At 37.4% G+C, this 17568-nt stretch overlaps 1 protein-coding gene across 1 annotated transcript; it reads right to left on the reverse strand.

Moving 5' to 3' along the window:
- Nucleotides 1-3599: 3599 nt before the first annotated feature.
- LOC123930039 (eukaryotic translation initiation factor 4B-like) lies at nucleotides 3600-5563 on the reverse strand. Its single transcript, XM_045986252.1, has one exon. The coding sequence runs from the start codon at nucleotides 5549-5551 to the stop codon at nucleotides 3713-3715; it is 1839 nt and encodes a 612-aa protein (XP_045842208.1). The 5' UTR covers nucleotides 5552-5563; the 3' UTR covers nucleotides 3600-3712.
- Between the last annotated feature and the right edge of the window lie 12005 nt (nucleotides 5564-17568).

Consider the following 17568-nt stretch of genomic DNA (forward strand, 5'->3'; position numbering starts at 1 on the left):
TGGTGTATGATCATTTTAATGTATTTTTGAATTTGGTTTGGTAATATTTTGTTGAGGGTTTTTGTATCCATGTTCATCAGAGCTATTGGCCTGCAATTTATTTTCTTGTGGTGTCCTTGTATGGTTTTGGTATTGATGTATTCTGGCCCTTTAAATGAGTTTAGGAGTGTTCTATCCTTTTCTATTTTCTTTTTTGAAGAGTTTGAGAAATACCTATATTAATTTTTCTTTAAATGTTTCACAAAATTCACTAGTGAAACCATTTGGTCCAATGCTTTTCATTGTTAATCAGTTGACACTGACTCAGTGTCCTCATGAGTTCTGTTCAGGTTTTCTATTTCTTCATAATTCAGTTTAGTGGGTTGCATGTTTCTAGAAATTGATCCATTTCTTCTAGACTGTCCAATTTGTTGGAATATAGTTATTCATGGTAGTCTCTTATGATCTTTTTCATTTGAATGGGTCCTGTTTTATTTCTGATTTTTGAGTCCTCTTTTTCCAGACAAAGCTTTAATAAGTTTGACAATTTTTTCTTTTCAAAGAACCAGCTCTTAGTTTCATTGAACTTTTCTGTTGTCTTTTTAGTATCTTCTCATTTATGTCCACTCTAATCTTCATTTACTTCTGTCTAATAACTTTTGGCTTAGTTCAATCTTCTTTTTCAAGTTTCTTGTGATATAAATTTAGGTTGTTTATTTGAAGTCTTTCTTCTTTCTTTTTTTTTTTTTTTTAAGATTTATATGAGAACGAGAGTGAGCAAGCAAGTGGGGGAAAAGTGAGGCAGAGAGGGAGAATCTCCAGCAGTCTGATTGTGAAGTCCAACCCAGTGTTTGATCCTACAGTCCTGGTATCATGATTTGAGCCAAAATAGAGTCTGATGCTTAACTGACTGAGCCACCCAGGTGCCCCCAAATCATTCTGATTTCTTAATGGAGCCACTTCTTGCCATGAACTTCCCTCTTAGAACTGCTTTTGCAACATCTCATAAGTTTTGGTATGTTACTTCATTTTCATTTGTTCCAATGTTTTGGTTTTTTTTTTGTTTGGTTTTTTTCTTTCTTCTTTGGTCCTGAGATTAGTGAGGAGCATGTTGTTCAATCTCTATATATTGTGAAATTTCCAGTTTTCTTCTTGTATTTGATTTCTAATTTCATAATATGGGCGTTGGTGCTTAATATTATTTCAATTTTCTTAAATTTATTAAGATTTGTTTTGCGACCTGACATATGATCTATCCTAGAGAATGTTCCATGTGTGCTCAAGAAGAATGTGTATCCTGTTGTTTTTAGATGGCATGTTATGTATCTGTTAAGCCCATCTGCTCTAATGTGTCATTTAAGAACAAGTTTTTACATTTATTTTCTATAATCTATCTGTTGGTGAAAGTGGGTATTAAAATTTCATATTTTTATTGTATTTCTATTTGTCCCTTTAGTTCCGTGCTTATTTTCTTTATATTTTTCAGTGCTCTTATATTTGGTAGCAGACATATTCACAAATGTTCATTCTCTTGTTTATTCCCTTGATAAATATGTAATTCACTTATTGTCCCTTTTTACATTCTTTGTCATAAAGCCCATTTTGTTTGACACAATTATAGCTCTCCAATCTTCCTCTTCTTTCCCATTTTCATAGAACAATTTTTTCTGTCCCTTCACTTTGAGTCTTTGTGTGTCCTTACACATGAAGTGAGTCTTAGAGACCTCATACTGATGGGTCTTTCTTGTATTCATTCCACCATTCTGTGTCTTCTTACTGGAGAAGTTAGTCCATTTACATTTAAAGTAATTGACATATTTCCAAGGGCTTATTGTTTTCTGGCACTTTTGTAATGCTTTTTGTGATTTTTATGATTTTCTATAGTAGTATGATTATGTTCCTTTCCCTTAATCATTTGTGTATTTATAATAGGTTTTGTTCTTGTGATTTATATACATAAAATTATTTTAAGTTATATCAACTTAAGTTTCAATGCATTCTTTTTTAAATTATGTATTTATTTATTTGAGACACAGAGAGCAAGAGCGTGACTGGGGGGTAGGGAGAGAGGGAGAAGCAGTCTCTCCAGTGAGTACAGAGCCTGAGGTGGGGCTTGATGCAGGGTTTGATCTCAGGACCCTAGGATCATGATCTGAACCAAAGGCAGATGCTTAAATGACTGAGCCCTCCAGGCACCCCAAGTTTCAATGCATTCTAAAGCTCTATATTTTTACCCCTCTCCCCACATTTTGTTTTTATTTCACAACTTACATCTGAATATCTTGTGTGTCCATTAGTAGATCTTTATGGTTACAATTATTTTTACTACTTTAGTCTCTTTTGTCTTCATAATAGCTTTTATAAATGATTTCCTGATTACCTTTACAACATTAGTTTATTCTCTTAATATATAGTTACCTTTTACAGCATGGTTTACATTTTCATATGTTTTCCTGTAAATAATTATCATCTTTATATTTCAGTTTAGAGAAGTCCCTCAAACAGTTCCTGTAATGTTGGTCTAGTATTGATGACCGCCTTTCATGGTATAGAGAGACAGAATGCAAGCAGGGGGTGGAGCGGAGGAAGAGAAAGAGTGAGAGAAGGAGACTCCCTGTTGAGCATGGAACCTGAGGTAGGGCTTGGTCCCAGAACCCCAAGAACATGACCTGAGCTGAAATCAAGAGTCAGACACTTAACTGACTGTGTCACCCAGGTGCCCCCTCTTTTAGTGTTTTATTGTCTAGAAAAATATTTTATTTCTCCTTTCAGGCTGAAGGACAACAATTCTGGGTAGATATCTTATTTGGCAGTTTTTCTTTTCAGCACTTTTAATATACTGTTCCAGTCCCTTCTGGCCTGTGAGGTTTCTACTGAAAAATCTCTTTGTTGTCTTATAGGGATTACCTTGAACATAAATTGTTTTTCTCTTGTGCTTTTAAGATTCTTGTCTCTTTAATTTTGACATTTGAATTAGATAGAGTCCTATTGTGGGCCTCTTCAGTTCATCTTAATTTTTTATTAAGTTTTTATTTTATTAATTTCAGGTGTACAATATAGTGGTTCAACAATCCCATGCATCCCCTAATGCTCATCACGATAAATACCCTCCTTAATCCCCGTCACTTATTTCATCCCCCAACCCACCCCTCTGGGAATCATCAGTTAATTCTCTATATTTAAGTGTCTTTCTTTGTTTGCCTTTCTCTTTTTCCTTTGCTCTTTTGTTTTATAAATTCCACATATCAGTGAAATCATATGGTATTTGTTTTTCTCTGCATATTTTACTTAGCATCATACCATTTAGCTCCAACCATATCATTGCAAATAGCAAGATTTCATTCTTTTCTATGGCTGAGTAATATTCCATTATATATATATACATAGAGAGAGAGAGCGAGAGAGAGAGAGAGAGAATTAACTGATTCTTCTTCATCCATTCACCACATCCACATCTTCTTCATCCATTCATCAGTCAATGGACACTTGGGCTGCTTCCATAATTTGCTGTTGTGGATAATGTATAAACATAGGGGCCTATGTGTCCCTTTGAATTTGTGTTTTTGTATTTTGGGGGTATATACCCAGTAATGCAATTACGGGATCATAGTATAGTTACATTTTTTTTTTTCCAGGAGATGGTGAGTTTTATTGTCTTGTCTGGATAGAGGTTTGATTTGCTCTCGAATGTTCCAGGGTGGAGAGACTAGGAGAAAGCACAGGATGCAGAGGTCTATTCGGTGTAATCGTCTCCCTCGTTCTCATCTTCACCATCAACAGAGAGAGCAGCATACTTGCTTGCAGAACCGAACTTGGAAGCTGGATTTTCTTCAGGTTTCTTTGGCTCAGATGCAGATCGGGAGTCTTGATCCTTTTTGCCATCTTTCCTATCTGACTCCTTCCAGTGGTCCTTGTTCCCTCCGTCTCCTGGGCCACGGCTGGAGTTCCCACTTTGGCCTTTTGGGACACTCACTCCATCTACTTTGTTTTCATCTGCTCTCCTTGCTGGTCCTTCCTCAGGTGGTTGAGTTGGAACTACTTTCCCCCCACCACTGGTAGGGGATGGCTGCTCTGTGTCTGAGCTCTGTGATCGAGCAGGAGGGTTGGAACTTCGCTTCACCCAAGCATTCTCCTTTGGTGGAGGGGCTGGCATTACCTTCAGAGGCTGTTCAGATTTGGGAGGCTTAGAAGTTGGAGAGTGACAGTCTTCCTCCTTACTGGGTACTTCATTTTCTAGAGACTTTTCACTCTCTCTCCTCCGTGCATTTCTGCCAGATGTGGTTGAGGTCCCAGTCTGTGATGACTCACTTCCTGTCCTGGACCGTTCTCGTTCCTGAGTCTCTTCACTTCGCCAGCTTGGGTGTCTCTCCCGGGGCCGTCGGTCTAGTTTTGGCTCATCCAGCTGGCGCTGCAGCTTCTCCTGCTCCTTCTGGAGCCGCTCTTCTACTTCTCGCTCTCTAGCAGCTGTGTCAACAGGCTTTGCCCCTCCAAAGATAGAGGCCGCTCGACTGGACTGGGAGGTGCTAGCAGAGGAATCATCTTCCTTAGGAGTACTCCGAGGCTTTAGATTCAGTTTGGGTCTTTGGGGGGGACCTCTATCATCACGCCTATAGTCATCCTGAGAGTAATCAACTCTGGAGCTCCATGACCGATCGTCTCGTCTGCCATATCTGTCTTCATAGCGGTCCCCACCTCCTCTGTAGTCATCATCCCTACGGTACCCACTACCAAATGCTCTTCTGCCACTGCCTATCCTGGAATCGTAGCCTCTGTCGTAGTCTCTGCTGCCTCGGTCATCATAGCGATCCCGGCCCCCGTATCGATCCATATCTCGGCGTGGGCCATCACGATACCTGTCCCGATACCCATCGCGGTATCGGTCTGAATCATAACGATCTCGATACTTGTCTCCAAAGCTATCATCACCTCTCCTTGGCGGGTAGTCATCGAAGCTGTCTGTGGTAGGACGCGCCCTCCAGTCTGTATCTGTTTTGTCAGAATCCCGATTTCTATCTCGGCCAAAAGAACAATCATCCCTGTCTTTATCCTGTGCTTGATCAGCAACGTCCACTCGAATTCTCCTGTTACCTAGAGACTCTTCGTTGAGGCTCAGGGCACTGAGCAAAGAATCCAGGTCCTCAAACTCAGCATAACCAAAACCTTTCAACCTCTCTGGATTGCTGGGTTCACGAGGTAAACGCACTGCACTGATATTTAGTCCTCTAAAGAATTCCTTAATGGATTCTTCTGTCACATCATAGGGCAGGTTCCCTAGAAAGGCAGTATAGGGTGGCGATTTCGGAAGACGGCTCCGGTCGATATTGGGTTCCCGAGCAGCCCGTGGAGCAGTGGGCAGGATAGAACGGTCAATTGGAGGTGCCCTATACACGTCGTCATCATTACTGTGCCAAGTGGTTGAGACATCTCCTTCCAGGTCATCTGTTTCATCAGCCCAGCTGACTGGTTTGGGGACATAGGTGCTTCCTCCCCCAGTCCCTCCATCCTCAGCCAGAAAGTCTGTTAGGGAGATAGTTTTCCCCTTCTTATTCTTCTTTTTTGCTGAGGCCGCCATGTTGGGAGAGGGAGAGAGTATAGTTACATTTTTAATTTTTTGAGGAAAACTCTGAATTTTTTTCCAGAGTAAATGCACCAGTTTGCATTCCCACCAATAGGGCAAGATGGTTTCTTTCTCTCCACACCCTTACTAATACTTGTTGTTTCTTGGGTGTTGATTTTAGCTATTCTGACAGATGTGAGGTGATACTTTATTGCAGTTTTGATTTGCATTTCTCTGATGGTGAGTGATATTGAGCATTTTTCCTGTGTATAGGGGACATTTGAATGTCTTTGGAGAAATGTCTTTTCATGTCTACTGCCCATTTTTTAAATTATTGGTTTTGGGGGTGTTGATTTGTAGAAGTTCTTTATGTATTTTGGAAATGAACCCTCTATAGAATACATCATTTGCAAATATCTTCTCCCATTTAGTAGGTTGCCTTGTAGTTTCATTGATTGTTTCCTTTGCTGTGCACCATCCTTTTATTTTGACATAGTCCCAATGATTTATTTTTGCTTTTATTTCCCTTGCCTCAGGAGACATACCTAGAAAAAGGGTCATCTTAATTTTGAACTCATTCATCTTCTTGGATTTATATGTCTCCTTTCCTTCCAGGTCAGGAAAGTTTCAGCCATTATTTCTTCAAATAATTTTTATGGTCTTTTCTGTCTTCTTTGATCCAAAAATGTGAAAGTAAGTATATTTTATATTGTCACCTAAGTCCTTCAAATTACCTTTATTCTTATTAATTCATTTTTCCCCCTTCTCTGATAAGAAGAGTTCCACCACCTTGTCATCAAGTTCACTGCTTGTTTCTTCCACTTAATCTAGTCTGTTGCTGAATTCTCCATTTTCCAGTTCCATTATTGTGTTCTTTAGGTCAATGACTTCTATGTGGAACTTTATTACATCTTCTATTTCTACACTGAAATTCTCTCTTGGTGCATGAGGTCAGGGAGCATTTTTTTTCTAGGTTTAATGAGATATAATTGACAAGCATCACTATACAGTTTAAGGTGTACAGGAAAATGGTTTGACATATATTGTTTAAAAATATTGCTATAAGTTAATTTTTGTGAGAATGTAAGATAGGGGTTTAGTTTCATTCTTTTACATATGAATATACAATTTTCCCAGAACCATACATTGAAGAGATTGTCTATCCTTTATTGAGTAGTCTTGGATTCCTTGTCAAATATTAATCAGAAATGCTTGGGTTTATTCCTGGGCTTTTAGATTCTGTTCCATTGATGTATTTATCTGTTTTTCTAGCAGAACCATACTATTTTGATTACTATTCTGTTATAGCTTGAAATCAGAAAGTGTAATGCTTTTTGCTTTGTTCTTCTTTCTTAGGATTGTTTTGTATATTCTGGATGCTTTGTTGTTTCAGAGGTATTTTAGAGTTGTTTTTTATACTACCATTTTTTTAAAAAGTCCTTGGAATCTTGATAAATATGGCATTGACTCTGTAGATGGCTTTTGATAGTATTGCCATTTTAACAATTTTAATTTTCCAATCCAGAAACATGGACTACTTTTCCATTTTACTTATATCTTTTTTCATAAATATCTTACAGTTTTTTTTACAATCTTTAACATTCTTGCTTAATATTATATCCAAGTATTTTATTTTTCTTTCTGTTATAATGCAATTTTAATATCTTTTTTCTACATATTTTATTCTTAGTATATAAAAACATGACTGTGTTTTATATGTTGATTTGTGTCCTACAATTTTACTAATTTTTTTGATTATGTACATCACTTTTTGATAGAATAGAATAGGAATTTTTTTATGTATAAAATCATGCCATCTGCAAAAAGAGACAATTTTACTTCTTCCTATCCAGTTCTAGTGCCATTTATTTCTTTTTCTTTCCTGATTATTCTGGCAAGGACTTACAGTACTATGTTGAAAGGTGAGAGTGGGCACCTTTGTCTAGTTCCTGCTCATAGAGGAAAATCTTTCAACCTTTCACCATGTAGTATGTTACTAGCTGTGGGCTTATCATATATGCCTTGGTTTTTGAGGTACATTTCTCTATGCCTAATTAAGAATTTTGATCATTAATAGATGTTGAATTTTGTCAACATCTGTCAGGTGCTTTTTCTGTATGTATTGAGATGATTATATATTTTCCTCTTATTCTTTTAATGCAATGTATCATATTGATTGATTTTTGTGTGTTGAACCATCCTTATATCCGATGTAGAAATCCCAGTTGATTGTTGTGAGATTTCCTTTTAATGTTCTGCTAAATTCAGTTTGTTGATTTTTATTGAGAATTTTTGTATTTATGTTCACCAGGATTATTGGTTAGTAATTTTATTTTCTGATCGTTCTTTTCTAGCTTTGATATCAGAGTGATATTGACCTCCTAAAATTATTTTGGCAGTGTTTCCCCTTTCATTTTTTGAAAGGGCTTAAGAAGTATTGGCGTTATACTTCTTTAAGTAGTTGTGAAACTCAACAGTGACTACATCTGGTCCTGGGATTTTCTGTGTTAGGACACTTTTCATTATTGATTCAATCTCCTTCCCAGTAGTTGGTCTTTTCAGACTTTCTACTTCTTCATTCAGTCTTGATAGTTTATATGTTTCTAAGAACTTTCCCTTTTATTTCTGGGGTATCCAACTTGTTGACATTGTTGAAATCAGAAATGAATGAAGACCAACCTTGAAAATTCCCTGACCATACAAAATCACTTTTGTCATATAAACAAAACTTAATTTAGCTTATTTTGCAAAGCTGATTTGACTTGCAGCATTTCTTGCTTGTGCTTCTGGAAATGATAAGCAAAATGTAAACTCTTTCCAAAGGCTGATATGAGTTAACCACTGAAAATTGAAATATTGTTACCAATCACTATGAAGAACAAAAGGTGACTGATTTCTCTTTATATAATCTGCCTAATATCAGTATACCAATGAGCTTTATTGCATCTTTTGGTTTGAGTGCTACCACTTTGCAAACTCTTTCTGGTGTATGCACAATAAATTTTTACTGACTAATACATCAATGATTTGGTTCTATTTTGGCTATTTTGAACCCTTGACAGCATATAGATGTTCAGAGTGGCTTTTTAGATTTCTTTTTTTTATTTCACTTATTTCTGCTCTGATCTTTATTTCCTTTCTTCTGTTCTCTTTAGTCTCAGTTCTTCTTTTTTTCTAGTTCCTTAAGGGGCAGAGTTATTTTGTTAGATTGTTTGTTTGGGATTTTTCTTCTTAATGTAGGTTTTTGTTGCTATGAACACTGCCCCCCCCCAACTGCTTTTGTTGTATCCCATAAGTTTTGGTATGTCATGTTTCCATTTTTGTTTGTCTCAACATACTTTTTAATTGTTTATCAATTTCTTCTCTGATTTATTGATCAGAAAAGCACTGTTTAATTTCCATGTTTTTATTTTCCAGTTTTTTGCTCATTATTGATTTCTAGTTTCATACCCTTGTGGTCATAAAAGATACTTGGTACAATTTCAGTCTTTTTCAATTTGTAAAACATATTTTGAGGCTTAACACAGATTCTGTTATATAAAATGTTCCACATACAGTTGAGAAGAGTATGTAGTCTGCTATTGTCAGATCATTTATCGAATGTCTCTTAGTCATTTTGTCTATAACATTGTTCAAATCCACTGTTTCCTTACTGAATATTTGCCTAGATCATCCATCAATTGTTGAGAATGGAATAGTAAAGTCACCAACTATTATTCCTATTTATTTCTCTTTTAGTTCTATTAGATTTGCTGTATCTATTTAGGTGCTCCATTGATGAGCACATTCCTATTTATGGTTGTTACAGCTCCTTGATGTATTAATACCTTTATCATTGTACAATGACTTTCTTTGTCTCTTTTGTCTTTATAGCTACCGCCCTCTTTTTATGGTTCCCATTTGCTCCATATAGCTTTCACATCCCCTCACTGCAGGTCCGTGTGTCTTTAAGGTTAAAGTGGATCTCTTTCAGAGAGAATATCCCTTGATCTTCTAGTCCAGTCAGCTCTTCGTCTTTCAACTGGAGATAGTGTTGAAATAATTATGATAAACAAGGACTTGCTTTTGCTATTTTGTTAGTTGTTCTTTGGTTATTTTGTAGATCCATTGTTCCTTTTTTCCCTTACTCCTGATGTCTTTTTGTATGTTGATGTCTTGTGATATGGCATGTTTTTACTTTATTTTGTTCTTTTGTGTCAATACAGGGTTTTCCCTTGTGACTACATGAGGACTACATAAAATGTCTTAAAATGACGACACTATTTTAAACTAGTAACAAATGAACTTTAAAGGAATTTGTCTTTACACTTTTCCTCCTCACATTTTAAGTTATTGTTGTTACAGTTTACATATTTTCATATGTGATAGTCACAAAAGCTAGGGCATCCGACGTGTACAAAAGCGTCTTTCAGGGAGATACTGGCGATTTGGAGAAGGACAGAGAGAGAATATGAAGATGATCCCCACCAAACTCTTCACTCTTTGGAAAAAAAAATTATAGTTAGTCCTTAGATGTGTGTGTAATTAGTACACTGCCTTTCAGGCCATGGCTATAATGATAAGTAGGCCTCTTCACAAAAATACCAGGGGTGTGTTTCAGCCTGCTACCTCCCTACAGTGCCCTGGGTAGTAGTAACTGGCTAAGAACTATTTCTCTGTTAGTTATAGTCTTGTGAAAACCACAAACATAGGCCCAAATAACCACTAAAACCAGGTGACTAAGAGGCATTCTGTGGGCAGCAGCCACAAACAAAACAAAACACAAGGCACCAGACATGCACTGCAACACTTTCATAGAGAAATGTTCAATGTGGAGCACAGAAGGAGAGTGCAAAGATGGCACCTGCAGGCCTCCATTGGAGAGGATTTCAGGTGGACCCCAAATGTTTGCTAAAGTAGATGCCTTCCCCTCAGACCAAGGCTTTAAGATAAGTAAATAAGCCTCTTTCACAGAAAGATTGGATGCTCTTCAGGAAAACTTTTCTCAAGGTCAGGTGGGACCTTCTCAGGTCAGGTGGGATGACTCACTGGAGTCATGTGGGTCTCATGGTCAGAAAGACTGTTGGCTTTCAAAGCTAGGTGTTTGGGGAGCAGGGATCATCTCTCAGGTTCAGATCTTAAAACTTGGGATGCAAAATATGGGATTCAAACTTTTTCCTTCTCAGGGCAAGGCTTGGTGTTGTGAGTTTGCTTCTGATGGCTGGTCACTGTGCTGGGTGTGGGGTTTATAGTGAGAATGTGCCTTAACCTCTCAACTATTTTGATGCGGCAATTTCTTAATCATCTAATACTTAGGAGTGACTCAGCTAGCCTTGGGGTTTCTTTCAAAGGAAATTGTCTAGCATATAGCTATAGATTTGGAGTGTCCATTGGAAGGAAGGAGTTCTGAACTCCCCCACGACAACATCTTGAACTGGAATTCCCCATGAGGCTATTGATAACCATACTTTGTCTCCTGAACAAGACTCTATAAAACGGGCTGGTATGAGAGCAGCCACACAAGCCGGGCCTGTGGAGACTGCTGCTGAGTATTGGTCTCCTTGCTCTTGTGGACCCCACAAGCATGCTTCATCAGGGCTGTCTGTTCCTATGCTCTCGATGTACCTGTTAATTCCCCAAATCAAGGGCTCCTTACCTATTAAGGAGTGGTACTGCAGGGAGTTGGTTTTCAGATCTTGAAGTTTGTTACAAAACACTCATAGCATTTTGGTCACAAGAAAAGTGGTATCAAGAGAGCCTATCTAGGGGCACCTGGGTGGCTCAGTGGGTTAAGGCCTCTGCCTTTGGCTCTGGTTGTGGTCCCAGGATCCTGAGATTGAGCCCCGCATTGAGTTCTCTGCTTAATGGGGAGTCTGCTTCCTCCTCTCTCTATTCCTGCCTCTCTGCCTACTTGTGATCTCTGTCAAATAAATAAATAAAAATCTTTAAAAAAGAGAGAGAGAACCTATCTATTCCAAGTCATTTGTAATCCACAAGAAAGATTTTTTTTTCTTTTACCATATCCACTCAGTATAATAAGTTCTGATAAAAGACCCCCTGCCTTAGAGTCATACATGTTTGAAGACTTATGTAATAAAAACTCTGGGGAAAATTTGAATAGGTTTGGAGTGAGATCAGGGGAAAATGACAATCCAGCTTTTCACCCCCCAAACTAGGGAGGGAAGAGAGGAAAACTGCTTGCTGGTGCCTGATTTGGGCCAGGTTGGTACTTCCTATACATCACCTTACTCACCTAATGACCATCCTTTGTGGTCTCAGTCAGCATTGACTATTTTCTTCCAGCCTTGAGTGAAGTCAGGGTGTGATGGAAACTATCTGCAACGATCCATGGAATATCATGCCAGGGAAACCATCATGACCTGCTGGTATGGGATATGTAAAGCTCGGTGTCACAGAGAAGTAGCTTCTCTCCCATTTCCAATACACAAGGAAGAAGTAGAGGCTATAGGTGAGTAGTGAGACACACTGGAGAAGCCCATGCTCTTTCTTGAGCCCTACTATGGGATGCAAATGTGGAGTAGCAACCAAGGCAATTCAGACTGCTGTCCTCTGGGATGATGTATTATTCCTAAGCTCATCACCCAGGGAACTGCTTCTGAAGTTTCAGATCTCCTCCCTCCACCTGTTTCTGGGTTCTCTCCTTCCCCAGAATTCCTGCACCAGGATGTCACTCCACTCACCCCAATGGCCTCCCTTTCCTTCTGGTCCTTTTGAGCCTCTGTAGTTCATCATTATGTCCTTCCTTTGCACATATTCACAACCCCTGCACCCCCTCTCCCTCTGTTCTACTCAACTTGACAATACTCAGCCATCTGTCTTCCCTATACCTGCACCAAAACTGTTTAACTTCACTAGAGAAAGTGAGTTATGTTTTCATCATACTTGTTCATCTGTTCTCTTGTCTCCAGTTTTCTCCATGTCTCCTTCACACAAGTCTTCAATTGCAGACTTCTCCTCACATTTCTCTAAGAAAACCAAGGGTAATGGAATCTTCTTGCCACCAACCCACACAGTTTATCCTCAAGACTCCAGACTTTCATCCTTCTCTTTTGTGCAAGGGGATGCAGGGATTCCATCACAGGCAGGAGGCTCTTCCTTCTGCTTCCCCCTGCTGTATACATTGCCACTCTCTCTCTTTTCCAGGAATTATTTCTAGCCACATACAAATAATGTTTAGTATCTTGCATCTAAAAGAAAACACCTCCCCACACAAAAAAATCAACACTTTCCTTGACTGCACATCTTTTTCCTGTTATTGCCCCATCTTTTCATCCAGCAGGACCTCTCAAGATTGACGCATTTACCCCACTTCATTTCACATCCATTATGTTCATGGTTTAAGTTTTGTGCATGTATTGAAATTTAATATTTTTACTAAATAAAAATAAAATTGGTGGCCTATAGCAAAAGCAGTGCTTAGTGGGAACATAAATAGCATTCATTGCTGTATTAGAAAAGAAGAAAATGTTTCAAATCAATATGATTTTAGATTCATATGATTTAAAATTCTAGAAGACCAATTTAGAGTTCCCTCTAAACCTATGCTCCAGTTTCCCCCCCTGAGGTGCAATGAATGCAAATGATTTCTTGCATTTTTTTTTCTAGAGGTATTTTTTGCCTACATGACCAACTCTATACACGTAGCAAACATTCACACTTATTATCTTTAAGTAGTTTGGGGGGGAGGGATATAATGAACATACAGCACTGAGGGAAAAGGTGTACATCATAAAGATATATTGTAAAATGACTAGCATTTTAAGCTTAGATAATATCCATCATCATGTATAAACACAAAAGGAAAAGAAAAAGTATTTTACTTTGCGGTGAGAATTTTTAAGATCTAATCTCTTAGAAATTTTCAAATATATCCTACGGAAGTGTTAGCTGTAGTCATCATGTTGTACATGTATCCCCAGTACTTATTTATCCTGTAACTGAAAATTCTACTTTTTGACCGTATTCATCCAATTCCCTCACCCCCAACACTCACTTTTGGCAACCACCAATCAGATCTCTTTTTCCTTTCTTTTTGGAATAAAAATATTTTATATTAAATATTCACTATTAAATTTGAGATTCTTGCAGATAGGATGGCATGATATATTTTTCACATTTCTAAAATTTATTATTAAAGTATATAATTGAAGATGTTATATTAGTTTCCGGTATACAACATAGTGTTTCCACAATCCTATTCATTACTTAACGCTCACCACTAAAAGTGTAGTAGCCATCTGTTGCCATACATTATTACAGTATTATGAGATATTTTCTACACTAATAATATGCACAGTATTTGACAATATAAATGTTCTTGTGCTGAGCAAAGTTAAATCACTTTTAAGAAATTATTTCCAGTATAATTAACATACAGTGTTATATTAGTTTCAGATGTACAATATCCTGATTCAATAATTTTATGCATTACTCAGTGCTCATCATAATAAGTATACTCTTAATCCCCTTCACCTAATTCACCCATTTCCCCAACCACCTCTCCTTTGGTAAGTTTCTTTTCTATATTTAAGAGTCTGGGTTTCTTTTTTCTTTCTTTTCTTTTCTTTGTTCATTTTTGTTGTTGTTTCTTAAATTCCACATGACTGAAATCATATGCTGTTTCTCCTTTGCTGATGACTTATTTCAGTTGTCATTATACTCTCTAGGTCCACGAGATGTGCTTATCTATTTATCTCATCTGCCTATCATTATACTCTCTAAATCACCTAGATGATACAGATATTCTCTAGATCCACCCATATATATATACACACATTCTCTAGATCCACCCAGATGTTATATATATATATATATATATACACTCTCTAGGTCCACCCCAAAATTATTGATCTATCATCTATCTATCTCACCTATCATCCATCTATCATCTATCTATCTATCATCTGTCTATTATATTCGCTAGGTCCACCCAGATGTGAGATCTATATATCACATCTTTATCCATTAATCTGACCATGGATACTTGGCTTGTCACTGTACTTTGGCTATTTTTTTTTTAAGATTTATTGATTTATTTGACAGAGAGAGAGAGAGACAGCGAGAGAGGGAACACAAGGTGGGGGAGTGGGAGAGGGAGAAGCAGGCTTCCCACAGAGCAGGGAGCCCGACGCGGGGCTCGATTCCAGGACCCTGGGATCAGGACCTGAGCCAAAGGCAGACGCTTAACGACTGAGCCACCCAGGCACCCCTACTTTGGCTATTCTAACAAATGATGCAATAAAATTGGATTCATATATCTTTTTGAATGAGTGTTTGTGTTTCCTTTGGATAAATACCCAGTAGTGGAATTACTGAATCGTATGATAAATCTATTTTTTTATTTTTTGAGGAACCATACTATTTTCCACAATGGCTTCACCAGTGTCCATTCTCACCAACAGTGTAAGAGGATTCCTTTCTCGCTAAATCCTTGGCAACACTTGTTGTTTCATGTGTGTTTTTTTATTTTAGTCATTCTGACAGATGTGAGATGATATCTCCTTGTGGTTTTGATTTGCATTTCCATGATGATGAGTGATGTTCACCATCTTTTAATGTGTCTGCTGGCCATCTGTATGACTTCTTTTTTTTTTCCATTTTATTTATTTTTTCAGCATAACAGTATTCATTCTTTTTGCACAACACCCAGTGCTCCATGCAAAACGTGCCCTCCCCATTACCCACCACCTGTTCCACCAACCTCCCACCCCTGACCCTTCAAAACCCTCAGGTTGTTTTTCAGAGTCCATAGTCTGACTTCTTCTTTTTTAAAAAGATTTTTATTTATTTGATGGAGAGAGAGATAGCAAGAGAGGGAACACAAACAAAGGGAGTGGGAGTGGGAGAAGCAGACTTCCTGCTGAGCAGGGAGCCTGATGCTAGGCTCTATCTCAGAAACCTGAGATCATGACCTGAGCTGAAGGCAGAGGTTTAATGGCTGAGCCACCCAGGTGCCCCCAACTGTATGACTTCTTTGGCGAAATGTCTGTTCATGTCTTCTGCCCATTTTTTTAAATTGAATTGTTGTTGTTGTTGTTTGATGCTGATTTGTAGAAGTTCCTGATATATTTTGATTACTAAATCCTTATTACCTATATCATTTGTAAGTATCTTCTCCCAATCAGTAGATTGCCTTTTAGTTTTGTTGTTTCCTTTGCTGTGCAGAATCTTTTTATTTTGATGTAGTTGCAATATTTCATTTTTGCTTTGGTTTTCCTTAACATAGGGGACATATCGAGAAAAACATTGGTACTGCCGATGTCAGAGAAATTACTGTCTGTACATTCCTAAGGATTTTTATAGTCTCCAGTCTCATATTTAGGTCTTTAGTCCATTTTGAGTTCATTTTTGTGTATGGTATGAGAAAGTGTTCCAGTTTCATTCTTTTGCATGCAACTATCCCGCTTTCCTAACTCCATTTATTGAGGAGACTATTGCTTTCCCATCGCATATTCTTGCCCACTTTGTTGAAGATTAATTGACCATAACATTATAGGTTTATTTCTGGGCTTTCTACTCTGTTCCATTGAACTATGTGTCTACTTTTGTGCCAATACTATACTGATCACTATAGCTTTGTAATACAACTGGAAATCTGGAATTGTGATATCTCCAGCTTCAGTTTCTTTTTTTTTTCTTTTTAAAAAATTATTATAGTCAATTGGCTAACATATAGTATCATTAGTTTTTGATGTAGTGTTCAGTGATTCATTAGTTGTGTATAACACCTAGTGCATTTCTTTTTTTCAAGATTGCTTTGGATCTTTGGGGTCTTTTGTGGCTCCATATAAATTTTAGAATTGTTCTAGTTCTGTGAAAACTGTTATTGGTATTTTGATAGGGTATGTATTAAATCCATAGATTGCTTTGGGTAGTATGGAAATTTTAACAATGTTCTTCCAGTCCATGAGCATGGAATGTCTTTCTATTTTCTCCTAGAGTCTTCAGTTACTTTTGTCAGTGTTTTATAGTTTTCAGAATAAAGGTGTTTAACCTCCTTGGTTAAATATTTTATTATTTTTGGTGCAATTGTAAAAGGGATGGTTTTCTCAATTTCTCTTTCTGCTGCTTCATTGTTAGTGTATAGAAGCACAATGAATTTCTGTACATTGACTTTGTATCTTGTGACCTTAATGAATTAGTAGTTTTTTGGTGGAGTCTTTAAGGTTTTCTATAGTATTGGGTTTCCTGTAAATAGTGAACATTTTGCTTCTTCTTGACCAATTTGGATGCCTTTTGTTCCTTTTCTTGTCTGGTTGTCATAGTCAGAACTTCTAGTACTATGTTGAATAAAAGTGGTGAGAGTGGACATCTTTATCTTGTTGCTGATCTTAGGAAGAAAGCTCTTATCTACCCCCATTGAGAATGGCATTAGGTGTGGGTTTTTCATATATTCCCTCTAGACCTACTTTATTGAGGTTTTTTTTTTATCATAAATGGATGTTGTACTTTGTCAAATGCTTTTCCTGCATCTATTGAAATGATCATATGGTTTTTATCCTTTCCCTTGTTGGTGTGTTGTATCACATTGATTGATTTGAGAAAATTAACTACCTTGGAATCTCAGGAATAAATCCCACTTGATTGTGGTGAATAATCTTTAAAGTATTCTTGGATTTGGATGGCTGGTTATTCTGGTTAAGATTTTTGCATCTGTGTTCATAAGAGATACTGGCCTATAGTTCTAATTTTTTGCAGTATCTTTTTCTGGTTTTGGTATCAGGGTAACTATGGACTCAAAGTATGAATTTGGAAGTTTTCCTTCTATTTTTTGGAATAGCTTGAGAAAATAGTATTAAATCTTCTCCATTTTTTTCTCCGATATTTTATTTAAATTCCAAGTAGACAACATAGTGTAGCATTAGTTCCAGGAGTAGAATCTGGTGATTCGTCAGTTGCATATATCACCTGGTGCTCATCACAAGTGTACTCCTTAATCTATCACCCTTTTTGGCATCTCCCCACCCACATCTCTTCCAGCAACCCTCACTTTATTCTCTATTATAATCTCTTATGGATAGCTTCCCACTTTT

The sequence above is a fragment of the Meles meles genome, chromosome 2 (genome assembly GCF_922984935.1).
Source record: "Meles meles chromosome 2, mMelMel3.1 paternal haplotype, whole genome shotgun sequence".
NCBI lineage: Eukaryota > Metazoa > Chordata > Mammalia > Carnivora > Mustelidae > Meles > Meles meles.

Coding starts and splice junctions, on each gene's coding strand:
- LOC123930039 (XM_045986252.1), bottom strand. CDS start 5,551: ATGGCGGCCTCAGCAAAAAAGAAGAATAAGAAGGGGAAAACTATCTCC.